We start from the raw sequence: 27,036 nt of genomic DNA on the forward strand, positions 1-27,036 counted from the left end.
CTGTCTCTCTCCATCCACTCCTCCTCTCTCTTTCACACACACACACACACACACACACACACACACACACACACACACACACACACACTGCACTGTCCGACACACTCTCATTATACCTCAGTTGTAATTACAGAGGAAATTCTAATTCTTAGCTCTTCAAGCACTGTTGGATGTGGCGTGAAATGGTGGAATGGCACAGCGGGAAAAGTTAACTATGGACCCCACAGCCACACATAGACACACACACGCACAAACACACACACACACACAGGAGTCCAGATGGGCCGTGTGTTATTGCTGAATAATGCATACTATGTAGACCCTATAAAAGATACATGGGCAGAGAGAGCAGGGCACCAGCTCTGGCACAGTGGGTAGATCGGCGAGGGCAGCTCCGGAGCATCCCTTGTGCATATGCGGAGGCCGTCACAAAATGTACAGCTTGTAGGTATTTAGCTGTAGGTGACCCAACAGGGAAACATATTTATCTGTAGTTAGAGGGAGAAAAAAAGAAACACTTGCCTTTTTAGACATTGTCAGTTGATATCATGGCTGGCACTCTGCCCGGTGTCTTTGCAGTCACCTTGGGAGGCTTTTTTTGTGGTTTAAACCATAAAAACTTGGGGAATTACACAGCAGATATTATGCTAGGGGCTCATATTTCAGAGCATCTCTTCGAAAACACTATGAAAAAATATCCAGCAGTCTGTCTTCATGTAAAATACACAGAGAAGAAGAGGGGGGGAGGAGGGGAGGGGAGGTCCGGGTGAAGGGTAAATGCTGCACTCATGTGGGGAAAATGAGCAGCGCCTCTTTTTCCTCTGGAGTCATATGACAGGACATGCGCACCATCATGCGCTGCGTTCAAGTGCTCTTCAAAAGCTCCACCCTCTAAGAATTACGGACAACTATTTTGAGCATAGATTAATAGTTTTAAGTATTTTTTTTTAAAGATATAAACGTCAGAATTCTCTATTTCCAGCTTCTTAAATGTAAATATACTAATTTATTTTCTCTTCTATCACAGTTAACTGAATATTTTTGGGTTGCAGATAAAATAAGACATTTGAATATGTTATCCTTGGCTTTGGGAAACACAGACAGACATTTCTTTTACCGTTATCTGTCTTTTTATAGACTGAACAACTGACTGATCAATCAAGAAAATAGACAGATGAATCAACAATGAAAATAACTGGTTTAATTACATTATGCATAATTTTTCAGGCATAATTTGGGGCCTTTGGTATCCTGACAAGTCATCACTATTTACAAATAACAGTTTTTGTAACAGTTTCCACCTGTTGATTTTAATCACATCGGTCTAAAGCCTGATACTATAACCACATATTTACATCGAAAATATCTTTGACACATTATACATCTAATATATATAAAATATATGATTAATTTCACATTCAAAGACATTAACATTACAAATAGGCATACCGGGTATTTCAACCGTTGTGTTAGTCATACTTTCGAATGGCGACATTTCCGACGACACTTAGACGCCCCACCCGACACACTTCGGACGACCAGACGTTGGAAACACTGAAGGAATCCAGAAGTTGCCCCAGCCAAGTTCACATACCGTAAAGAAGGAGGAGTAACGAGGACATTGTCTCAGAAACAAGGAGGGTTAACTGTAAGTATTGACTCCCAAGATAAATATCTCTCCTCTCTCCCTCTCGAGATATTTGTTTGACTTGAGGCGTGAGTGGTAGTTGACAGGAAAGCGGAACTAGCTAACTAGCAAGCTAGCAGCACTTCAGCTCGGTTTACGAGTTACCCCCGGATCCTGTGCTGTGTTTACGATATTTGAGCACCTCAGCGACTTTTCCGACCATGTAAGACAACTTTGCCTGACAATTCGACGCTCTTTTTCAACTCTTTCATTCAGTTTCAAAGTGTTGTTTGTTTCAGGGACTTCCTAACAGCCACAAGAACTTGTGTGTCATGGGTGTGGGGGGGACTGGTGTTGTGATGCATTTGGTTCATGTGTCTCTTTGAGCCTCACGTCACCTGTTTATCAAGTGACTCTTGTTAAATACGTGCTCAGCATTCAAACTTTACTCTTCTATTTGTTATATAACCAAGGTCAGGTGTGTGGATACAGCTTTGCAGCTGTTTAACTTGTAAAAATCGGAAATAATTAACCACCTGTCGCATTTCCTCCTATGCTTTCAATTATGATTGGCAGCTCTAGTGAGAACGGTCGTTTTGACGCTATTTAAAATGCTGCTGAAAGAAGTAAAAGGGCATGCTTTAGGTTGTGTCTGTTCAGCGTGATGTAATTTGCCCCCTTGTTGTTTGTTTAGTTGCACATGTCAGCACTATCTGCCAACCACCCTGCTCAAAACATTACACATGTAACACTTTTCCTAAATAAATGTATTGTTATCACTGAGGACAGGTCGAAGAAAAAAAAAAAAGCTGAAGCCTGTATATTTGAAAAGCTAAGAAGATCAAGAAGTAGGATAGCACAGCCTGATGAGAATGAGAAAAGACGTCATTGTGTTGTGTTGGATCTGGAGGAACAGGTTTGGGTAGAGGAACAAGAAATGTGTTCCCTGTTGTGTTAAGCCACTTGCTGTTTGCTGCTGTGGAGGAAACCATAACATGAGCGGGTATGTCCTTAAGGCTTGTTAATATATTCTTCTTGTGGCCATCGCTGACTTGTGCTGTTATCAAGGGTGAGGTGTGAAAATGTAGGGCTTACTGTTTCGTGCTGACAGCCTCAAATTGCACAGGGGACAAAACAATCTGGTATTTACCCATGTGTAGCGGAAGTTTAACCTTCTCATCACTGAGACATGAAGATAAATCAATGAGCAGATGTATAGAGACCCGCTTTACTTGCACGTTTGATTGGTTTTTTGAGTGTTGACATTTTCATCGGCTCTTGTTGTGGCTTCCAAAAGAGCACAGTATGTGTTAATCAGCCCTCTTTCAATGTTACAGTTGTAAACTGGCACTGGTATCTTGCCAAGTGCAATATTCGGTTAGGAAAAGCAGTCAAGCCTGTGTGAAACAAGTGCCCTGTTTCCAAAAAAAAAAAGAAAAGAAAAATGAAATGCAGAGTCAACAACAATAAATCGTCTGATCTGTCTGCCAAGTAGACTATCTATTTTCCCTGTCTTTTTTTTCCTCAGGATGTTAGCTGCTACAGGAAAAGGAACTTGGAGTTGAGGGGTTATATGAAAAACAAGAAAAAAATAACTTGAACTTTAAAGGAAAAGAGGTTAACTGGAGAGGACAAAGGGGATATAGGGACTAGAGCAGTGTTTCCTGAAAGTTGATATCTTTAAAAACTTGGAATAAAAGGTAGAGTGTTATGTTGGTGTGTCGAAGTTACTGGCTCTGTCCTTGAAAGTGCAGTCTTTCTGCTTCAGAGAAAACAAGCTTAAATCTACGCTTATGATGATCTTGATCTCATGTTACCTTGAGCACCAAAGGCCGTGCGAGGCTGCCTTTACACCAGTTATTTCAATGCATCCTGTGATGCTGGACTGCATGAAGGTCACTTGATGCACAAATCAGATTTTGTTCAGATTGGATTTGTATCTGCCAAACCGTTCTGCAAGGCAGTGGAGCTCATGCTGTGTTCATCTCCAGATGGATTACCTGGATTACACACCTATTGCTCAAGCTCTGTCTGCCTCTGTCTGTCAGTGTAGTTGCTTTTTCATGAGAAACCAGCATCAGTTCCAGATAAGCATTTTGTGGAAAACTCCATAAGGTTACTCTTTTGCTATACTTCTCATATCGACCTGCTTTTAAATTCCTCTAAAAAATAGTGGCATTCCGATTTACTTCCCTTGGCCATGCTTTGTCTGAAATTTCAATAAAGTCCTCCTTTTTTATATGTTACACTCAAAACGCAGTAAAATGTCCACTTTCTCAAAAAGTGGCCCTTAGCAGCTAATTCAACCACACTTCCTGCTGCTGGTTAGCTGAAAGCTTCTCAGTGACACATCCTACTGCTGTTGTATATATTGTGCAAGAATTGTGAAATCTGAATCTTAATCTGGAAGCAGAGTCTGCATAGAGCTGTCATATGTGGATGCAACTCAAAATGTGCTGACATGATCAGCTGTGGGACGTCACATGAAATCAATACTATAACTTAAGAATCTACCTATTAAACCAAAGCTTTTAATGCATTTGTACGATTCAGTAACTGACACTGAGACAAATTAAGCACTTATTCTTAAAAGTTGAAGAACCGTAGCTCAACTTCTAATGCGCTGTGATTAATGACATCTTACAGATGGCAACAATGTACTTGCAGACTTTCTACCCCGCTTAAAACCCATTAAGAAGGTGTAGTGTATCATCTCTGCTGTAAGTCGATCCCTATACAGTCCATAAAGATTCTTGTGATCTTGTAGGCTCTTATCATTGTGGTTAAATAAATAATTGCATTTGGTGATAATGGTTTCTGTGATGAATCATCCAGTTGCGTAAGATATATGGCATGAAATGAAAAAAATGCTAGAATAAACACCAATAATCAGTCTGTATTGATCCTCGGTTGGCAAGTGATAGTATAGTTTTAGCCTTTCACCAAACAGAGTCAGCATGTTACATTTTAAACCAATTTCCTGTATTGATATACTGTCTGATAGGGGTGGGAATATTCGCTGGCCTCATGATACAATTCATTTTGTTACCACCCACCTGTCACCGATTAACGATCTTGATGTATCTTAATGTATGGCATCCTAAATGAACAATATAAAACGCTGCATCTTTCCAATACCTAAGTCCGTGTGAGCCATTCAGTACATAAACATTACAATAAGCAACGTAAATTTGTATGCAATGCACAAAAATATCATTTTCATATAGCAGATCTAAGACAAAGCACTTCCTGAATGTGGCAAACATCACAAGCATGACTCTGCTGCAGACGCCTCTGTTGGTGTTTGACAACAGAAAAGTTGACAGCTTCTATTTAATTATTTGGTGATTAGCTTGTTGTATTGTTTATGGTTGCAGGGCTCAGGGTCTGAACAACAAATTTAATATCATTCATACTTAATATCTTTTTTGAGCAGCCAAGAATGGTTAATCATCAACCAACCCATAGGCTTTCCTTTTGTGTATTCTCCAAACTAAACTAATTATACTCCATCTCTTCATCAATGCAGAATTTTCTGCATCTTTATGATCAAGAAATCTCTGGACCTTCACCATATATCAGAAATCTGAAATCTGTTGATGATTTGGGGATGAGCCTTGGTGCTTTCAGGAAATATTTACATACAAGAAAATACGGAAAAAGAATATCATTAGTGATGTGGAAGATGTGATGTGTGATGTTAACATTAAAATTTCATTATGTAGTAATGTATTGTAGTAAACCTCCTTGTGTAATTCTGCCACCTATCAACATCTGCTCTCATGATTCTTTTCCTATCACAGTCTCCTTATCTCCTCATTGTTCTCATACAATTTCTTTACACGAACAGGGAACTGCTCTAGGCTTTCTAAAAGTTTTACATCATCATTGAAATTGATTTTTGTTTCCTTTATCAACAAGCCTGCTCTATGTCTGTAGACTCCTAACACTCCCTCAGGCACAGTAAAAGAGTCTGATTTGTTTAGGTTTTGCATCTCCTTCTTCCTTTTCCATATGAGTGACATGGACATACATTGATGTTGTCATGCAGTTTGCCCTGTAAATGTGTACAACACACAGCAGTACACCGTATGTAATTTAAAAAATTCCCCTCATACCTTACGAGAGCCTAACTTCTTATTTCATCTGACCACCAGTCAAAAAAGAAGATGAAATATATTGTCATTTGAGACAGGGGAAAATCACAGACCCCTCACATTTTACCATCTGTAACCAATAAGCCCTACCTGGAATTTTTTTTTGGCTGCAGCCGGTATCTATTTTTAGTGAAAAAGCTTTTAAAAACCCTTTGTAGATTACCTGCTCAGTACCTAATGGCAGACAGGCACAGTTAGTGATTAGCGGAATAACAAGAAGTTAGAGAGTGAAAATTGGACTTCAAACAAATCATATTGTTGCTTTTTCTCTGCTGAATGTGTAAGTAAGTGACTTTTTCCTTTTAGTCCACTCTTTGTCACAATCAATGTCAGTGTCACACATGTTTAGTTTATTATGTTTTATGATTTTTAACTAGCAAATATTGACACCGTTATTATCTCAAAAATAGAGATGGTAATAAATATGATAGACATAACCATATGTGTTAGGCTATATTAAAGAGTGTCATGAACTTATTTTTGTTTGTCAGCTCTTCTTCCACTAATTGTTTCATCACTAATTAGAATCGGTATGATGCCATTTCCTCTCCAATTTACTTCACATCACTTTTTGGCCAGTGGTGTATTTAGGCTTGGTCTCATGTTGTGTTCCAGTCAGTGGCGGAGGTTGGAATTTCCTGGTTGAAATGTCCAACTTCCGACCTCCCAAGCATTCCAGGCGCACAACGCCAAAAGTTAACAAAAAACTTGGCTCACCTTAACAAAATTATGTCTCTTTGGCAAGTGTGAACACAAGAACCCTGATTGTAGCATCCTTGCATATATAAATGAAATGAAATGAAGGAAGAAAAACAGCACTGACACAATTGTGTATTTTATTTTTACACTTGGAAACATATCTGAATATTTCTATTCACTAGATTACTACAAATACAGCCATCTAGAAATGCATCCTTCCCCCTCCCCATGGGTGCTGTCATTGCTGTGTGAAATCAAACAACTACTCTCTAATGAAGTCGAGATGAGCAGATCTGCCTCAGTTTACAACTAGGAATACCAACTTCCACTTTCTCTTAAAGGAGTTTGAAAATGTTGTGAGTTGTCTTGAATGCTGAATCCTATTTGCTTTCGAACACAGTCATTTTATGATGGTTGATGCCCTCTGATGTGACTTTACTAAGCAACCTTCCTTCTCTGCCAGGCCACAAAATATCGAGCTCGGTGCCACAGGGGGAGCCTCCAAACAGGACAGCAGCAAAATGGACGACATGACAGTGGAACAGATGACAATGAGGGCCAACCAAGTGACTGATGAGGTACTCAAACACACAATACACACACATAATCCTTCTCTCGTTGCCTTTTTTCTCTGATTGTGTATGAAACTTCATTAAAAGGATTTTCTACTCAAAAGTGTTGGCATCAAATGTAAAACCCAGGCAGGGTACCGACAGAAGCCATGATGAAACTGGAGAGTTTGGAGCATACTGAGCATACAGTTGGACAGTTGGGAACTGAATTATGTTTGCAGGAGCGTTTTTCGGTAATACTTAATTTTACGGGTTGGTAATTCCCGAATAATTTTCTCTGACATTTCCTTGTAAGGATTACACATTTTGATGATGACTGATCAACATCCAGTTAATTAATTCTAGTAATTTTCTAGTGTATTCTAGAAGGTCAGTGCAAAAATGGGAAATTTCTCTGCTGTGTTTTCATTTTCATTTTATTCAGGTTTGAATTGCACCTTCCTTCAGAGGTTTCATCTAAATTTCGAAATGACAGACCTCTAAAAGAAAGCATTTGACTTCTTTTAGTCATACTCTGTTTAATCGTACAACTTGTCACCATTGAAATTTACTGTAGCCCATTAATGTTGTCTGTTGAGGATGAAACTGCCAACTTTTAACAGACACCTTTCACACCTGCAGCGCAAGAGTATTTAATTCTTAAAGGGAAATTTTGGCATTTGGTATCCCTTTTATTCATGACCAAAAGGTAGATACACATATGCTAATTATCCACAAACAAGCAGTCAGGACAATGGGTTTGGCTCACGCTCAAATTAAATAGAAGCCAAACAAATGCTACATGAGCAAAGAATCCAAAGTCTGAAAGGAATAGTTCAGCTTATTTGCTCTCCTGCAAAGTGTAAAATAATAATAATAATAATAATAATAATAATAATAATAATAATAATAATAATAATAATAATCTAAAAACGTTATTTGTAGCACCTTTCAAAACATAGTTACAAACGGTTAGCAATAAAAACAGCATCCAATATAAGTAAGAGTCATTAAAGAGGATACTATAAGACATAATGAAAAATAAATGATAAAGTAAGTTATAGGACATTTTTTTGTATGAATTTGTTTTGAATTAAAGATTTAAAAGTGTATGAAAGTGTGGCTTGTCTGAGCTCCAGATCGACAGGGCCCTGACAGCAAAGGCCCAGTTGTCCCTGTTTTACAGTCTTGACCTCGGAACCTCTAAGAGGGACCCTCCGGACGATATCAGGCTACATTAAGGCCAATACAGGATCACATAATTATTGATGTTCTCAGTGCTAGTCCCATCTGAGCCGTGAAAGTGATAATTAAAATCATAAAAAATTGTTTGTTTGATAACCAGTGCTGTGTTAACTCGTCAAAAGCTGGTTACTTAGTTTGTCAGAGTCATTTTGATTTGACCAACTGTCAAATCAAATTACAAAAATGTGCGTTTTATTTACATTAAAAATGTTTTGAAATGTGTAACAGTAAAAATGTATTCCTTTTTCTTTTTGTTACCTTTTACAAAAATTGCCATATAATTTGTAAACAGTAACTACAGTGACTATATTCATAGTGATCTGCCAACTGCGCATTAGTATTACTGAAATATTTGATTGTAATCATACCCACTAAAATAGTAAATATTTATCATATTAGAATTAATAATATTAGCTTTATTGTATAGGCCCCTAACCCTTTGGCTTAGTATGGTAAACATCACTAAAGGACAAATCACATGGTTGCTTTAATACAGCGTTAAAAGAGCAGGCAGCTGTTAATTGTATTCATTGCATTCACAGTTGATTATGAAGCTAGGCATTAATAGGAAGTGTAGGAGGCTTTACGCCTAATTTAGCCTGATGCCTCCCTCATCCCTCTGCAGTTTTGACAGTTTGAATGTTGTCAGCTATATCTAAGCGTTTTATTATCAAGGAGATAATTGTTTAATCAGCACTACGGGGCGTCATATGATTAGCCATCTGATTCAAATGCAGGCAAATTAGCTTACTCTAGCTGAGCTTGTAGCTGTGCGTTTCACTGTCCTCTAACTTTGACTGTACTAATTGTCTGTATGCTTTTTTTCCTCCCTGTGTTTTCTCTTCATGTGCACTGTCTGACTTAACATGCTTCTCCTTCTCTCTTTCTTCCTTACCATGCTGCCATTAGCAGATCTTAGAAAGGACAGGGCATGGGAGGGACCTCCTGCTAATGCTACTTACCACTCTGAGTGTGTCAGGTATGAGTGGTTACCTAGAGCTAGACCATGGCTGGTTATGTATCAGGGCAACAGCAGAATTTGTTCTGATAAGTAAAGGTTGTTTTAAGGACGTCTAACACAAGCTGTCTCTTTTAATTTCAAGACCGTGGCTTCTACACTGTTCAACAATTTGTCAGAGCTATTTAAATGCATTGTCTTTGTGCTTCTACCTAATACCTGTAGTGTGTTTTTATGCTTTTTGTGGTAGAAAAAAACTTAAATTTTATGTTTTAAAAAGCCTTGCATGTAGATTCCTGGAACCTGCCTGTACCTCACCTGGCTGTACTTCCACTAAAGCCACCCCAAACAAATGATAAAAATACCAACCCACTGTGTGTATCTCAAAGATTGTCACAGCACCCCAATCTGGAAAATTTGGCTAAGACCACAGTTTCGGGCTTAATTAGCCCAGTTCAAGGATTTTAGGAGACGTAATGTAATGTTTATCCACCCAAGTGATGTTCTGGCTAAGCCAACAGAAACCTGGCTGAGCTCGACACGTCCCTCTCGCCAATTCCTTGTTTGTCTATTCCTCAACTCACTGATTAATGTATTCAGAGCAAACATAACACAGCGAGAATGAGGAATCGGGTCCCCACTCTCTCTTGTTAACAGTTCATTAGTGGTGGTAACAATGGAGTCATGCCCTGAGTCGCTTCCGTGCTTTACTCCGTTGGATGCTCTCTGTACAGCACTTGCTATTAATAGAGACAGAAAGGCGTAACTCACCTGAACCGACTGCATTCCAGTTCACCATCAACTTCTTTGCATGTGTGTTTTAGTCTGTTAACATGTGTGTCAGCTGTTCACGTGTTACTAGATCAGGAGGAGTTAAAACACACTGATGAGTAAATCTACACCACAAAATAATAAAGCTGTTGGAGTTGTCACAAAATGAAGTAAAGTCAAAGCAGACGTTATTCATGCCAAACAATGCTTTGATTGTGTGTGTTCACAATAATGTCAGAAAATTGTAAACTCAAAAAAAAAAATCATTTTTAACACTTTCAAAAGCAGCAAGTCCTCATAAAGAAGAGAACAGAATTGAGTGACATTTGGAAACTTGGAAAATAATAATGCCAAATTAATTGTCAGAATAGTTGAAAATTCATTTTCTGTTGTTCAGTGAATTGACTAATTGTCAAGTAAAGAAGCTGCTCACAGTATTAAATGGAAGACGATTGATTGATTGTTTGGTTTATGAAATGTCTGAAAATTGTGAAAAAACTAAATTTCCCAAACCCCAAGTTGTCAACTTGAAATAGCTTGTTTTGTTCAGCTAATATCTTTTTAGACAAAGGAAACCAGAAAATATTCACATACAAGAAGCTGGAACTATTGAAATTTTTGAACAGATACATCTCATATATAATATATATAAAATGTGATAATCATATTTCAGGTAGGGTTGAACAATTATTAAGTTTATAATCAAAATCGCAAAATAAAACTTAACTATAATAAGTGAATTGTTTATTTCTTGTTTTTCTGTGTTTGTATTTGATACAAAAGTTTTTGGACAGAAGAAGTTGAATTGCAGACATCACCTCAGGCTTTAGAGAAAAATCAATAATTAAAATAATCTGTTATTGTAGCTAGGGTTGTCAGTGATTAATCGCCGTTAAAATTGAAACAGATTAAAAATGTATTGACCAACAATCTGAGATGGGAACAAATACACAAAAAAGCGTCTTGTTACAAATGACTAATACTTGCTTATCAAATGTGTCAAAATGAATTACAGAATACTGGGAGAAGAAAATGCATTTCATTAAAATACAAGTTTGCTTTATCTGTTGTGTTATCTCCTAATGTAGACTACTCTGATTCTGCATTCAATATAGATCATGTCAGATTAATTGATTAAACAATAAATGATTAAGACAGCTGAGTATCAGTTGAGGAAATTGCTTAAATATTGTATCCCTGGTTGCAGCTCAGACCAGATCTGTGATTTTATGATTAATATAAATACATTATCTTGGATGATATCTGCTGTCACATGAAGTTAGTTGAAGTGTTGACATGGACTGACAAGATCTTATAGCTTTACAGTCACACAGAACAGATTTTTTCATATTTGTTGCCATCTACTTTCATAACCTGATGAATATTAATGGTGTAGCTTCCTCCTCTTTGTTTTTCTTATCATGTGTATCTTTCCATTTGCCTTATCCTTCTTATCTTGCTCTATTTCTTATTGTATCCCTGTTAATTTTCTTCTGTTGCTCTGTTCTCTTCTGTGCTGTTTTTTTGTCTTAAGGCCACATTCACACCAGTCTGTTTGTTAAAATTAACTAGAAGAACCAGATCTAGATAGAAGCCAGATAGATGTAGAACCCTGTCTGGGCATGACATCAACAACAACTGTCTCAACTCTTAACTCTTCAATCAGAATATGACTTAATAAAATTCAGTCCTAAATCTTTTGAAGGGGGATGCATCGACCCTGTGGGTTTAATGAATCAGTCTTTAACTGTCTGTTTTTGCCTTTATTTTTGCTTGTTTGCTTATTCTCTAACGCTTCCTATTTTCTCCTCCTCAGTCACTGGAAAGCACTCGGAGGATGTTGCAGATGGCGGAGGAGGTGAGACTTTGACAGTTAGCTGCTGCTTCTGACCCACAAGCACAAGATGTATCATCTTACATGTGGCTGTGTATTGACCCAGAAAGTGTGTCCATGCTTTGATGAGGATTAGGGAAATCTCAGCTCAGTGCACGAGGGTTTCAGCGAGATAATTCCCCATCTTGCAATTTGTTCATAAATTAACTAGTCTTTGTATGCTTGAAATTAGATTAGAGAAGATTTTTTGACATTGATGTAATTAAAGATCTGAATTAAAAGGTTTCATATTCTCCTTTTTACAGCACAGCATTATGGCAGCTGTTGATAATTAACTGTTGATAATTTGAGATCTGGTTGTGAGAAAAGTCATAGTATGAAAAGAAAAGGGTTGCTTCAGTTATTAATAATTGCATGTTATGTTAAGCCCCAATCAGTGATCACACTCTGAACAAAGCTATTATCCTCATAAACTATTAAATGTTTATGTATGATTATTTTCATTCTCTATAATACACTCTCTGTCTTTTATTGGTTCTGATTTCCTGTGACTTGTGTGTTTTCAGAGCAAACAGACTGGCATCAACACCATGGTGATGCTTGATGAGCAAGGAGGTAAATAACACAATGTGAACACAGCTAGTTTTCCTTTGTTTGTTCCATGTCCATCCCTGTTGGTTCGGTGTTTGTTTTGTAATTTTGGCTATAAGTTGTTACAGTTCAAATATCTTTAAAATTTGGTTGATCGTGATTGAAGGACAACTTCTGTGCACTTGGCCTTATGCTTGTTGGTGGGTTTTTGTTTGTTTTATATATTTTTGTCATCACATAGTCATCTTCATATAAACCATAACACTGTGCCACAAAACAAAAAGTGTCATGCAGAAGAAAATTGTTTTGTAACTTGCATTTCATTCATTAGGAGAGGATTCAGAGGAACAGACTTGATGTTTCTGTATCTATAGAACCTTTTGTATGTTTTCTGAAGCAGTCAGGATTGCGCAGAGAAGCTCTCAAGGATTTGGCCTTGAGAAAAAAAATCCATGGACAAAGATGTTTGACAATGTTTGGATAAAAGAGTATAACATAGTTCAGTACTTTGTGCTTACATCCCTGTGAGACTGTAAGTACAAAGAAACTTTAGTGTTAGGTAATAAAACAATACAGGTACTAATACAGCTTTTACATGTGGAATGGACATCACAGTTATAGTATAACAGCAGCACTTCCCTTGGGTTGGTGGTATAGAAATAATACCAATATCTGTATTGGCCACAATTATCATTAAATAGTTTATTTATTTACATTGTCAAACTATTCTTTTAATTCATTAACGGACTTCAGGTTGTCTCAGGACAAGGTATTTGTTTATATTTGTGTAACTTCATATTGTTTATGTAGGACTGTCCAAGATATGCATTCCCTGTTTAAAAATGTGCATTTGTAATTATTTGGTGTACCACCTGCAGTTTATTTTTCTGTCATCCCATTTTTTTTTGCTGCTGCAATGACCCAGTTATTGACCCAATTTAGGAATCCTCTCAGGGCTCATTAAAGTTTAATTTAATCTATTCTAAAAATGGATGAATAAAGGTAATAAACAAAACCGAATTAACAGTAAGACAAATTCCTAGTGTATAAAAATGTACCTAGATACAGACAAGCGAGAGCCTGACATGGTTCGGTGTGCCTGTCTGTGTTTCAGAGCAGCTGAAGCGTGTGGACGAGGGCATGGACCAGATCAACCAGGACATGAGACAGGCTGAGAAAAACCTGACTGACCTCTCCAAGTGCTGCGGCCTCTGTGTCTGCCCCTGTGACAGGTACACTGTCCACTCAGAGCTGCTGAAGGCTCCAAATCACTGTAGTGTGTTATCAGGCTTTTCTATACTTTTTTGTGTGTGCGTGTGCTCTGCAGGAATGTGTTTGCTTTTAACAGAAGTAATTGTGAACGAACAGTGGCTGATGTTAGCACTACTGAGCCAAGAGCAGAGGAAGCTCAAGTTTCTAATAATTAGCATATTTTACTTTGATATGTTTTATTTTTTCATATCTTTAGCCACTGATTTGAAGGAGTAAGTAAATTCCATTCATTTTCTTCAAGGCTGCCACTAACCAACATTTTCATTATTGATTTAATCTGCTCATTATTTTCATAATGAATAGTTTGGGCTGAAAAATGTCAAAGAATTTGTGGTTTTAAAAAAAAAAAAAAAAAACCTCCACATTTTCCCAGAGCCCAATTGGAAATCTTCATATTGCTTGTTTTGTCCAACCAACAGTTAAAAACAAGCATAAGAAATTACTAAGATAATGATCAAAACCAACATTTATCAACCAGCCACTGTTTGACATCGCTGCTTAAAAAAAAAAATGAGTGAAACAATTAACTGATTAACAAAATATTTACATACAAGATTAATTTTCATTACGATCAATTCATCGGCTCATCATTGGCGGGGTTAATTTTCTCCATGAACTGTGATAGGACAGTTAATTAGAATATTTTCACTGCTTGGATAGGCATGAAACTTTATAGTTATATTATCAGGATAAGGTTGACAAACTGTTGTCTGATCCTTTGACAAAAAGACAAAAGCACCAGCTTATGTACATGAAAAAAGTAAGAAACATTTGACATCAAATTCTCTTAAAAGTGCTCCTAACAGCTGCGTGACATTAAAGATTATAGTGCAGTTAATGTAGTTGAGATGAATTCGCTTTTAGATTTTGGGTCAATTTTGGATGAATTCAGGAACTGTGGTGTCATTTCGTTTCCAACTGCGGCAACAAAGCGTTTTGAAATTCTCCACTGCTCTGAATCGCACCCCTCCCTGGCTCCTTCTCCATAGCAACAGTAGCCAATGCTCATGGGTATTGTGGTATTCAGAGACATCCACCATGCCAAACTCGCAGACAAAGCACGATTTCTCAGAAAGTAGAAACAATTAAAATGGGAGGCCATTTCATAAACCAGTAGGATGGTTCCTTTGTCCAGGAGAGTTTGGTGTCTGTGCTGACTAACACTGAGGAGAAAATTTAAATGGGACTACAGAATTGTGGATCCAGCTGCTACTCAAACAAATTACATGGGCTTGAGTGCCTCCATGACACTAGTCTGCTATTACGAGCTTATGCTGTATTCATATGAAATCTCCCTGAAAGATCAAAGAGTGAAATGAAGAGGAAATATACAAATTTGCATGTAAAATGGGAATTTTATGGTCAGTAGATTGCTGACACAGTTTTGTGAGCATTCCCATTGGTTTATAAAGAGGTGTCACAGTTTTCTAACCAGACAGGTGCACTGCTCTCTGCGAAGCATGCTTAAAACTCTCCCCCATCAAACCATATCAACATGCAGTGTCAGTGTCAGTGTGTGTGTGTGTGCACAGTAAGATTATATCTGGTTCTAAATATGAACAAAAATCTCCCCAAAATGCTCTCACATTGGAGAAGAGGATTCTTTGATGATTACCATAAAATACGGTAGGGGATCTTTTTAACTTCCTTATGATTAATGTACTATTGTGACTTGAAGACTTACAAAACTCTTGTGGGCGCTTTTATGTGGAGTTTTTTTTTGTCTAGTTTTTATTTCTACACCTGCTTCATTGTGAATTTCCATTTCTCTTCCAGAGTGTCGTCAATCGAAGCCGATTCCCGATACAAACACACCTGGGGTATTGGAGGAGGTGACGGCGAAGTCGATGCCAATGGCTCAAAGGTAGTCTCAAAGCAGCCCCCGGGTGTTCGCAATGGCCAGGCTGCACAGGCGAACGCCCAGGCACCGTCAGGTCCATACGTCAAGAGGTAAGGTCTTGTTCATTGTGCTTCCTTTTTACCACATTTTTATCAGAAGTGTTTTAATGCAGACGTGACATTTAGACTTTAATCGAGAGTCACTTGGGGGACAAATAAAATTTGATATCCATGGTGCAGGATAACCAACGATGCACGTGAGGATGAGATGGAGGAGAACCTGGAGGCGGTGGGCAGCATCATTGGCAACCTGAGAACTATGGCTGTGGACATGGGCAGTGAGATCGACAAGCAGAACAAACAGATCGACGGCATCAATGCCAAGGTAAGTCTGGGATGTGCGTTTTTATCTGTTTGAGACTTTTGTCACATCTCAGGATACATTTGACTTTAAACTATGCTGAGTTTGATTTATGGAAATGAAACAACTGGAAAATGAGTCAGACTAACCAAAATAATCCTGGTTTATTTGGTAATCTTGCTGAATGGAACAGGCCCCAGGAATTATGGAGCAATGTTATTATAAGTGGGTTTAGTAGCATGCACATGAGGACACGCATACCTGAGCATGGGTTCATGCTGTTTCACTGATTGACTGTTGGCTGCAGTAATGTTGAAGGCAGGCAGAAGACTAGCACATTTGCAAACATGTATGTAAATGATGCTAAAAGATTTATGCGCAAGAAAATATCCAGCTTGTTCAAGGATACAGACTTTACGTTATGGGGAGAAATGATGAATGTAAACATAACCTAACAAGAAAAGCCCACAGGCTGCCTCTTAAACAACTGGGTATTCGGATAGAGCAATTAAGCACAAGTGCCTTTAAGTAAAGGTATCCCGTGGAGATTTCCTGTAAGTAAACAAAAACTCTGTTACATCCAATGTTTTTCCCTGAAACTCCTTGATGTCTAACAAATCCAGGTCCTTCATCATAAAGCCTTTGCAAAGTAGATTTTTCTTTCTTTCCTGCATTTTTTTACACCCATGTTTACTATACTTTAATAGAAGAAAAATGCTGTGGGTAAGGGAAAGGGAAATCATTTCAGGATTGTACCAGCATGTTACTTGGTCCTCCACCATGCACGTTCCAATACTGATTCAACCATGAGGTAACGGACCGAACAAAATGAAGTCTGGCTGTAACTGTAAATGTGTTTTTTTTTTTTTTCTTTTGATTTGAAAGTAAAGAAGATTAAATAATAATGGCAGACACATTTTTTGATCTAAGTTAACTTTTGAAAAGTAGCTTCTTTCTAGAGGTCAGCCACCCCCACCAACACACTCCTACAGACTGCTCTACTGACACATGTCCTGAGTGCTAATGTGTGTGGGTTGGTATAGTGGACCAAACCACTGTGAAGCAAATGAAGGGGAGGAACAATCTTGAACAACTCAAAAACATATTGGTTGCCTCTGTCATTAGCACAAGTGTCCTTAATTCATATAATTATTACAATGATGAAGGCTATTGCGGTGTCAATTATGTGAATAATGTATCATGTCATGGTCACCTGTATATAGCCTGAATGTACTAGAGTATTATTCTAAGGCCATATCGCCCAGCCACATGTGACACCATTGGCAGGATTGTGTATTGTGTTAGCTTTAATGTGCATCCTCCTTTTTTGTTAAAAGCCCCAACTCTCTTAATTCATAGGCTTATATGTTATCATGTCTGTCCTAATATGAAAAACACTGTATTTATTTTGTTTTTAGAAAAGATTCTCAGGGTAATTAACGATTAATTACAAGCTAAATTTACTGTTTCAGAGCACTGATGTTAATTTGGACAATAAAGTTGTTTGATATAGTGTGAAATATCCTGCTTCTGTTATGTACATATCATTGTCACAGCGTCATAACTAGATGATCAGTAGATATAACAATATCAGAATTTCTTTTACTCCCCACTCTTGGCATCAGCATCAGGCATAAAAATCCAGTATCTATTAGGCTCCGTTTTTCTTTTTCTTTTTCTTTTTATCCTGTTCCAGAGCTCTAAAGGTCAAACTCCACAGGGAGCCATAAATGTTTATTAAACTCATTTAAGCCAGTGATTTGCTAAATGAAAAATAAAAAGGGTGAATGTGTGTATAGCAACCCCTTTTCAACTGTTTTTTTTCTGTCTTTCAGGCGGAAATGAACAAAGTTCGTATCGACGAGGCAAACCAGAGAGCCAACAAGCTCATCAAGTAGACAAGGAAGCCTGCTTCTGCCAGTTCTATCCATCAACCTTGAGCCTCTGTCGCCACACTTATACACACACTGCATACCTGTGCACATGCACAAACACACAGTCTTTGACATAAAAAAATGTATGATAACAATCAATCCGGAAGAATAGTTTTGCCAGCAGTGTGCCTGCTTTACTGCACAAAGATGTAAGTAGTATACAGATATATACATTTTATAAATTAACCTCCATTGACCATTATACCCTTTGACACATGTATTTAGGTCATGCTGGATTTTAAGAAGCAGGATGGGCATCAGAAACTGAGTGTCTGACTGCCTATGACTGCTGTTTGATACCAAATATGCACCAGGCCTGTTCTATCGTATCTCAGCATTCACAGGAAGGGAAGAAGCACAGGTCAGCTGCTTTCCTCTCTCACTTTTTGTCTTTCTCTTAAAGTCATGAACTATCGTCTTTCTCTTGTTGTGTATGCGTGTCTCTGGTTTGTATGAATGAGGTCCACACTCATAAGCTGTCTAGCAGTGATAAACAGCCCAGCGTTAATTTATGTTCTGCCCCCTTTTGGTCTTATCTTAATACAGCTACATCTAGTTTAGTCATTAAACTTTAATTTTTGGTCTGAAACAAATGTATCTCCCTTAAATTGGTTGAATGTGTAATTAAACTTTATTGTATGATATGTATTGTTATTATTATTATTATTATTATTATTATTATTATTATTATTATTATTATTATTATTATTATTATCAGTTATTATGAGATGACTTGATTATTTAATTATTCTCCATCAAGCAGAAATGACTTGTGAATAAAGTTGTCATTTATGCCATTTCAAACATAAAAGCTGTTTCATGAAAAAAAAACAATCTGAAATGTGCTTTGGAGTCATGGCAAATCCTTTCATGCTGGAATTCAAAGCACCTGCCCCTGAATAACAGCAATTTGTCTGACTACTGAGAAGTCACGGTTGTTGCAAGTGTTTGCGAGTAAATTCTGTGAGGCGCTGACCCGGTGTTAGAAATTTTAATATATAGCAATCGCTTGTCCTTGTCAAATGTGATGGAGATTTTGGTAAGGTCAGTAAAAGAGGAATGTACGTCATTACCTCCTCCAAGGCAACTAGTTTAGATAACAATAACACTGAATTCAGGAAACACGTTACTGGTTGAATAACAGATCAAATGCTGTAATTCATATTTAGTCACGTGTGAGGTTTTTTTTCCACTCTGACCGCAGTGTTTGTGTAAATACTGAAACCGTGTAGTTCTGTATTAATTGCCTATAGTCATTTTGTTAATCTAATTTTATTTCCCCTTTCTTCATTATCTCCTGGTTAATAGAGATTTATAGCAAGAGGAGATTTAACAGCCTATGCAGGGTTCCTTCACAAGTCTGGTAATGTGTGGAAAATTACCTTCCTCAAGTTTGATAATTGCACATAATTGTCTGTAAAAGTATGAAAACAAATATTCAGTACTAAAACACACGGCTGTACTTTGTTTAATCTACTATGATTTCTTGTATGAGCCCATAAGGTCACCGTCATTATGGCATATGCACCAGTTTCATAGTAATTAAAATAATCCTAACAATTAAAGAAATTAGTCGGAAAAAATATTTGAATTCGGAAATGAACGTGCAGGAACCCTGTCAGTGCCTTTATAGATGGTCCATGGCTGTGTTCTAACAGCCACAAATATCTCCTCCATCTGTTCTGTAAATAACCACTGTTCACAGCAGAGCTACAGTGAAAATGATAATATCTGGTTGTGGAAAGAATCATTTGTTTTGTGGAGGCCAGAGCCGGGGCTGAGAAATTACTGCTGGCAGCAAGATGCAAAAGTATACATGTAAATGAACGGTGTTCAACGGGTAAATGCAGGAGCCCGAGTAAGACCTGGCAGGCTCGGTTAAGGCCACGCTGTGGAAAATTGGCTAATGATAAAGTAATGCTGAAAGTATCTCTGGAATGCATCTTCTTGGCTTATTTGTTTTGGGGAAAAATGATAATTTGTATGCTCTGCTGCGGGCGAACACCTATTGAGTTTGTAAAGATTGGAATGAACTGTTATTCAGGGCTTTGTATTGCTATAAGTGATCATCCTCAGACCGTTACTTGTCAGCTGAGATCTAATTAGTCTAGCCTGAGGCTGCCTCGCTATCTTGGGGCTGTTTATTCATTGTTGCACCAACAGCCACTGGAATGTAAATCCGACCATTTTGTCTATTTTGAATATGTTTATATGCAGCTCGTCTTATCTTGAAATTAGCTTGGTTAACGGATGATTGTCCAACAAAGTGACGATGCCTTTTGTTTCAGGCCTGCCTCTGTTATAATGTTTGTACTCAATAAATCTGTTTTGAAATTCACTTTTTATTGCACTTTTTTTGTTTTTAACAACTAGAAAGGCACTCGATATCAAACTCAGTAGCTTTCTATCACTCTACATCTTAAACCACCCATAATTTAACCATAATTTAAGCAGATCTCATTTGGTAAGATTTTTAAACTTTTGCAAATTGTTCAGCCACAGTGCATCACTTTGCATTGTGAAGTGGTGGGGACATGAACATTTTTTCAAACGGCATGTGGATATAACGGTACACAGCATGGTGATCACATCCATTATCTAATGATGAGTAGCAGTTTTCCTTCACATGTTGTCGGCTGTTGTGTATTGGCAAAGCATTCATTCTCCTTTTTTTTTTTTTTTAACATTTCTTGGCACAAGCTATTTAATCGTAACCCTTCCTTATGCCGGTACGAGCTGCAAGCTTGGAGTATTTGGTTGGCTCTGGAAAAGACCCTTCCTCCATTCTGTAATTTGTGTATGATTATGATGATCAATCTAACCAACCGACAAACAAATATGTGTGAAAACATGCCCTCTCTTTGCAGATTTTTTTTAAATGACCACCGATTTCATAGTCATCACCTCATCCAAGGGCATTAAAAAATGTCAAACCCAAAGTGTATAGTTTCTGGAGTTTATTTTAAAGTTTATTCTCTCAAAAGGTATTTGATATTTCTTTGTCAACATTTCTTGGATATTTTACATAGCTGGAGAGTACAAAATGCAGAGTTAAAAACCACTGAACAGAAAAAGGCAGGTAGGAAGGAGTGGAAAGAGTGGAAGAATAAACAAAGTGGATGGAGGTGACAGAGTAGGAAGTGTCGTGACCAGTAAAAACAAGACTGAGTACATGTGATGAGTTTTCCCGAACCAGTTCGAGGTGCATTTACAACAGAGAAATTGGTAAGACTACTGGTACTAGTAGCACAGACATGATCTTCTTTAGACAGTCAGAGATTAAATAATTTATTTGTTTGTTTTTGTTGGTGTTAATAATCTTAACAGAGATCATCATTTCCTCTTGAGCTGAACGTTTTCTGTTCTCTTTCTACACCTGGCGTCTGTCGTGTCGATGAGGTCACTTGAGTTGGATCGAGCCCAAAGTGCAAGGCAGGACGGCAGTGGGAGAGTGAATGCTAAAGTAAATGCTGTTTCACATACTGTACATACTCCATCTTCCCTGTATGCCTTTTATTGGTTAGAATTATCTTATTCTGTTATGGCTTTATTGTTCAACGTACCAAATTCTCACTCCCTCCCTTTCCATCCCTTTACATTCATATTGAAGACACACTCCCTCAGCTCCTTACTGCTACTGTATGATCCTCGGCATAGATAAAGAGCGTGCCTGGTCCTGTTTGGTGGTTTGGAAAAGCAGTCAAGAATCACCTGACCCACAGCTTGTCCTGGACTTTGGCTGCAACTGTAGAACTTTTTTGAATAATGATCCAGGCTCTTTTAAAAGAGCACCTGATTTAGATGATTTTTTTTTTTTCTTTTTAAAGTAAGTTTATGCGATCAGAGGGGCATTTCATAAGTTAAACCAAGTTTATTTCAGCAAAGTCAGGCCAATTTGTTTTTAGAAAAAGACGCTTCATTTTTGGGTGAATCTGTCCTTTAAATAAGTTTGCCATCAATCTGTCTGACTGAGACATTTGCCTTAACACTGTTCTGTGTGTCAAATATGACATTTTATTATTTCACTGTAATTAAGGTAAAACAAAAACAACTTTTTATTTTTTTTTTAAATGTCACTAAAATAAAATGAGAAAATAAAAGGGTGGCAGATGCTCAATCTGAGGGAATTTAAACAATATTTCCACCAGATGGAAATTCATGTTTTTTAGTTTCTAAAAATGCTAAATATCTGATTGTTATGCTGAAAGTTTTTTAATGGTATCTTATTTGTAAAAAGTCCTTTTTGGTAATGGCAGTGTTTTTTTGTTTTTTGTTGCTGCTCTGTGGCAGCAAACAGCAGTTTCTTCATTATGAATTCACATTATTAGTGTCTTAATGTCTCGACTTTAGGAAACAGATTGACCCTGGTTCGGTTCGTCGGGTTCATTTTGAAGTCGGGCTTTTCTGAGTGAGACCTGCCACCTTTATGAAACACCCCTCGGATCAACGCTGACGCACAACGTTTTGCCGCACACGTCTCTATAAGCCAAAGTTAAAGACAGATAAGGCAGGTCGAGATGATCTTGATTGAGGGTTTAAGATTATCACAATAGCACCATTTCAAACTAACGTAAAACATACTTCATGCATCTGTAGATATATAAACTGTATATGTATATATGTCGATGGATAGATATGAAATCTAAGGGTTCAATACACAAGTGTTGAATATATTTCAAGTTCACAGAAATAACTACTGCCACAGTTCAGCCGAGAATACAGTCGGAGCGGACCTGTACTCGGAGCTGAGTGGTTGTGGTGTCTCATCAGTTAAACTCTCAACAATCAAACCCTTCACAGTGCATAGAGCATTTAGTTTGCATGCCTGCAATTAACACATGGTGTGTGTGTGTGTGTGTGTGTGTGCGCTGTACAGCACTGCACTGGTCTTTACACCGCATTTACAAAGCTTTTTAAATTCACTTCTCTGGGTCCAAATTCAAACAGCACAGTATTACAGTTCACAACCATTGTATAAGGCAGATTTAGAAAAAGCACTCTTTTGTTAGTGCTCTTGAGTCACCCTATGTTCATTACAGGCCTTCATATCGTACATAGCTGTGTAAGAGCATGCCATGCCGAAGCGGAAAAGTTGCAGCGAAAGTAACAAAAAAAAAGAAAAGTTTTACAAACATTCTTTGGTTGAGTGTGAAAAGGAGCATTCCTGTGCTTTAATTTAATGCTTTGAATTTGGCATTTGTTTAAAAAGAACACAAACGAGAGAGAACAAAAAACAAAAAGTGGACCTTCGCAATGATACACCGGCTTAAATACAGGCAAATAGTGATCGCTTTAACCTAAACTACAATATTTATGTCAATCCTCGCAAAATAATATATATATAAAAAAAAAATCTAGTGATAAAAAGCTTGCTCCGACTGATTGTACACAAATAAAAACTTTTTCATCCCGGTGGCCTTCCCGTCTCCTTTCACTTCTTTTTTGCAAAGCGACTGAACTTCTTCTCCTTGTCTTTCTTGGCGGAGCTGGCCTCGGGGAGGGCAGTTGAGGAGGAGGGAGCGGGCAGGGTGTGGGCTTTGGCCCCCGAGGGCCCCGACGCCTCCTCGGCTGCCTGGGGCATTATGGCCTTCTCCATGGCTTGGCTCCAGCGCTGGAGCTCCTCCTGAAATGAAAACACAAAATCACACACCACAGCGACTTACAGAGGGAAGTCCACCCTTCAGAAACTTAAAATATGGTGTTCATGAGGCTAAATCAGAGTAATGGATGATGCAAATTATTTTGCAAACCGTAAATATCCCTGAAGATTAAATCTCTCACTAGCTGAAGAAATATAAATAACCTCATCAATGCTGCTCACATAAATAACCCTGCCAGATTGCATAGAAACAGGATGACACATCAAGCCAGAACAGTTTACTGAATGAAAAATGTATGAAGCCTGTGCAGCATTACACCCTGTGACCCATGCTTTACATGGGGGTCAGAGATTACCCAAGTACAGAAACTCTCATGCGATTCATGGAAAGCTTTTAAAAGTCCTTTATTTCTCACCTCGTCTTTACACTGGAACAAATATTCACTGCCGTCTCCAAGTCTGTGAGAGGGAAAGAAAAGCAGATTTAGTGTTAATGTTAGTTAGTGTGGAGCAATGCAAGAGGAACAAGTGTTGTTGGGGTTTTTTGTTTTTTTTTAAACTAAACTAGTTTCCACAAAACAGATTTTTTCATAAATCTCAGCATCTTGTCTCTAAATTAAAAATGTGTTAATATATGTTTCACACTGGCAGCGGGCCTCTTTTAGCAACCATAGCCCCGATTCACAAAGTTGGGACACTGCGTGAAACGTTAATGAAATCAGGATGCAATCATCTGCAAACAAAGCTACAGTTTTACAAAGGATGCCTAGGCCCACGTAGTGTTATCCTTTATACAATATTACTTTCTATTAATGTTCCAAGCAGGTGTTTCGGTAGCATTACACTACTTCCTCAGTCTATAGTTTCAAAAGTCCAAAAAGCTGATGAAGTGAAAAATTTGTTTTACACGACGTCCCATCTTGTCCGAAATCGTGGTTGCATTAGCACAGTGAGAGCAATTAATGCTGCTGATGGTTGTGACAGCGGGCGCTTAGCTTAGCTTAGCATAGCATACAGACTGAAACCAGTGGGAAACAGTTAGCAATGCTCTGTCGAAAAGTTACCACAGTACCAGCACCTCTAAAGCTCAGTAATTAACACACAGAGGACAAAACACGATTATGGTTTTATGGGTGTTGTGCTTACTTCACAGTGATTCCCCAATAATGCTAGTAAACTTTGCGCTTCATTTTTCAGGTCCAGAAATTTAATGCTAAGTAGGTGGCCATTGCTAAGTGCAATTTTTTGAAATTCCTATAGAGGAGTTTACGTATAAACTTCAGCTGCAAAAAAGTCACTTCAATTCTGTGGCCTGCTGAGAGGAAGTGAGAGACTGGTTGGAAATTAAACTGGCATGATTAGCAGAAGTTAGAAACTAGTTGGAAGTTCCCTGGAAATGTAGTTAGTATGAACACAAAAATGGCAGACCTGAAAGTGTAGCACCTTCCTTACACAAAATAAATAAGAAATATTAGAAATAGTCCAGCGAACATGTTGAATTTCTCCTTTAATACTGAGGGTTCTCACCGTAGTTTGCAGACGTGCTTCTTCTTCTTGTAGGTGGTGAGAACCTCCCAGATGGCGTTACTTAGAGACAAGGGGTCCTCGCCGTGATACGTCACCGAGTGGCCAAAGCTCTTGGCGTCCTTATAGGCAGAGAGCTGACCCGGCTTCAGCACGCAGTACAAGTTTATCCATGACCTGAGGAGAAGAAGGAGGTGGGAACAATATGGATCAGCTCAGGTAGCTAATCTCTGGCAATAATGCCAAATCAGTTTAATTTAATCTCACTTACAAGAGCCACGACAACATCACAGCCCCATTAAGACTTAATTCAGTTAATTGCTCACTTCTCCGGAACAACTGTAAATAGTTTTGGATTGCTCATGTGCGAATAAATCAACTCGGAGCAGCTGGAACACGACCGTTCAATCATCTTAGAATCACACACGTGGCTAAAACAGAGTGAGTTAATTTAAACTCGAGAAGTTGTCGTTTAATATTTCCTGCTATTGCTGATGCTTATGTACAAAACTCACAGATCACTGAATGTAAAAGAATATTTAAGATAAGATTTTTCACTGATGATGAATGATTAATTTTATCTATGTTCCACATTTTCAAACATTTAGGATGAGATGTTTGTATGTATCTTGTGGTTGTGAGATTTCTCGTACATAAGTAAGTCTGTGATTTATAACACTGCTGCGGGCATTTCCTTATAACAGCATACTAAATGTATATTAACTGTAACTTAGAGATCCCATTCTGTGATTTCATGTGCTATCTAAATCAGCAGTGGGGCCTTAAAGAGACAGGCAGCGCTCAAACCGAAGATGAATAGAGGTGCTGCAGCAGTGGATGGAATGAGTACAAAAAAAAAAAATTAAGGTGTGTCAAAGTGTGGACTTAAAATGAGTGCAATACGGGACATTTAAGACTCACAGCTCACAAACATGCAACTACAGAAACCCAGTATACTTCCCTCACATCGCCACAATCTGCTGTCTAAAATGCCGTATTTCGACATTTTTGCTCCGCAGCCTGAATGTTTAGACTGAATGCACGCTGTAGTTAAAGATTCCTCAGCATTCAATGCCGCCGTCCTTTCATTTCTTTCCAATCTGGAAACTTGCTTGAGTCCTTTCATCCATCACAAAGAAAATGAACTCTGCATCCATTCTCACTCTATTGCTTTTTCTCGAATTGATTTTTAAAAAAGGGGCCCGAGTGAAATATGTGCGGCGACGTGAAAAATAATGCACACTTGATGTTCGCCGTGATGGATGAAAGGAGGTAAGCAATTCTTCAGGGGCGCTAATAGATTTTCCCTAACACAGAGAAATTAATGGAGGCAAATGAATGTCTGGAAGGGATAGTGGATGGATATAAAGACTACAACGCTGCGGTCCTTTTTCCTGTTGTCTACCTATTCGAGGCCTTCTTCCCTGAGCCCTCCACATCGTGTTTGCGTCCCAGCATGCCCTCCTGCAGCACCGTCTGGGCCCTGGGGGGCTCCACGGGCATGGTGGCGGCTCTCTCCGGTTCTTTCGGCATCATCACTGAGACGGAAGGGTCCAGCTCCAGAGAACCGCTCTCTCTCATCTCCGACACAATGGGAACTGTGGAATCGCCGGCCGTCCCCTCCAGCAGACCTGAAGTGGACTCAATTGCACCAGAACCAGACTGGAGCTGAAAAAAAGTCAAGACGGAAACGGAACGAGGAAGAAGAAGCAAGGATTTGTTGAATATAGGGGAGCAGAGTGCCAAGAGTCAAACGTATTCTGTTTTAGACGGAGGAAGCTCTCTTAAATAAGAAAATGGCAGAGAACAGAGGCTGATTTCAGTCTCTTAAACAGAGCACCAAGCGTGATAAACTACAGAGGACAGGAGTTAAGTGAGTGCAGCTACTAACCGGAGTCTGTTCCTCAATGGTGTAAAGCTGCGACGACTCCTCCGCATAGCCGGTGTCTTCTCTCCTGCAGGAAGAGAGGGCAGCATGGGGTCGACTTTTAAAACAGCGGGTGAGGAACAATGAGCTTGTGTGTATGTGTAGAGAGAGAGAGATGTCTGCCTGACTGCATTCAAGTTTGAGATT

At 38.4% G+C, this 27,036-nt stretch overlaps 2 protein-coding genes across 5 annotated transcripts in view; one reads left to right on the top strand and one right to left on the bottom strand.

Moving 5' to 3' along the window:
* Window positions 1-1,491: 1,491 nt before the first annotated feature.
* On the top strand, window positions 1,492-20,177 carry LOC119034316 (synaptosomal-associated protein 23-like). Of its 2 annotated transcripts, none has more exons than XM_037125185.1 (8): window positions 1,492-1,648; window positions 6,947-7,061; window positions 11,825-11,866; window positions 12,409-12,457; window positions 13,548-13,665; window positions 15,482-15,655; window positions 15,785-15,929; window positions 17,741-17,803. In XM_037125185.1, exons 2-8 carry the CDS (start codon window positions 7,005-7,007, stop codon window positions 17,801-17,803), a joined length of 648 nt encoding a protein of 215 aa, XP_036981080.1. In that variant the 5' UTR covers window positions 1,492-1,648; window positions 6,947-7,004. The 2 variants fall into 2 exon arrangements, with proteins under 2 accessions (XP_036981080.1, XP_036981079.1); XM_037125184.1 differs by lacking the exon at window positions 1,492-1,648 and adding an exon at window positions 1,716-1,850 and having other exon boundaries at window positions 17,741-20,177.
* Window positions 20,178-20,781: 604 nt separating this feature from the next.
* The window catches only part of sptb (spectrin, beta, erythrocytic), a 44,183-nt gene continuing 37,928 nt past the window's right edge, over window positions 20,782-27,036 (bottom strand). For 2 of the 3 annotated variants that reach the window (XM_037125182.1, XM_037125183.1), the window contains exons 32-36: window positions 26,854-26,917; window positions 26,368-26,630; window positions 24,966-25,139; window positions 23,855-23,897; window positions 20,782-23,462 (exon numbers count right to left, since the gene is read on the bottom strand). In XM_037125182.1, the coding sequence (XP_036981077.1) occupies window positions 23,271-23,462; window positions 23,855-23,897; window positions 24,966-25,139; window positions 26,368-26,630; window positions 26,854-26,917 (736 nt within the window). In that variant the 3' untranslated portion in view covers window positions 20,782-23,270. The remainder of the gene's footprint in view (window positions 23,463-23,854; window positions 23,898-24,965; window positions 25,140-26,367; window positions 26,631-26,853; window positions 26,918-27,036) is intronic. The other variant, XM_037125181.1, reaches the window with a different exon arrangement.

This window comes from Acanthopagrus latus, chromosome 16 (genome assembly GCF_904848185.1).
Source record: "Acanthopagrus latus isolate v.2019 chromosome 16, fAcaLat1.1, whole genome shotgun sequence".
Classification (NCBI taxonomy): Eukaryota; Metazoa; Chordata; class Actinopteri; order Spariformes; family Sparidae; genus Acanthopagrus; species Acanthopagrus latus.

Coding starts and splice junctions, on each gene's coding strand:
- LOC119034316 (XM_037125184.1), top strand. Junction 7,062..11,824: donor CCAACCAAGTGACTGATGAG/GTACTCAAACAC, acceptor TCTCCTCCTCAG/TCACTGGAAAGCACTCGGAG. Junction 13,666..15,481: donor TGTGTCTGCCCCTGTGACAG/GTACACTGTCCA, acceptor TTTCTCTTCCAG/AGTGTCGTCAATCGAAGCCG.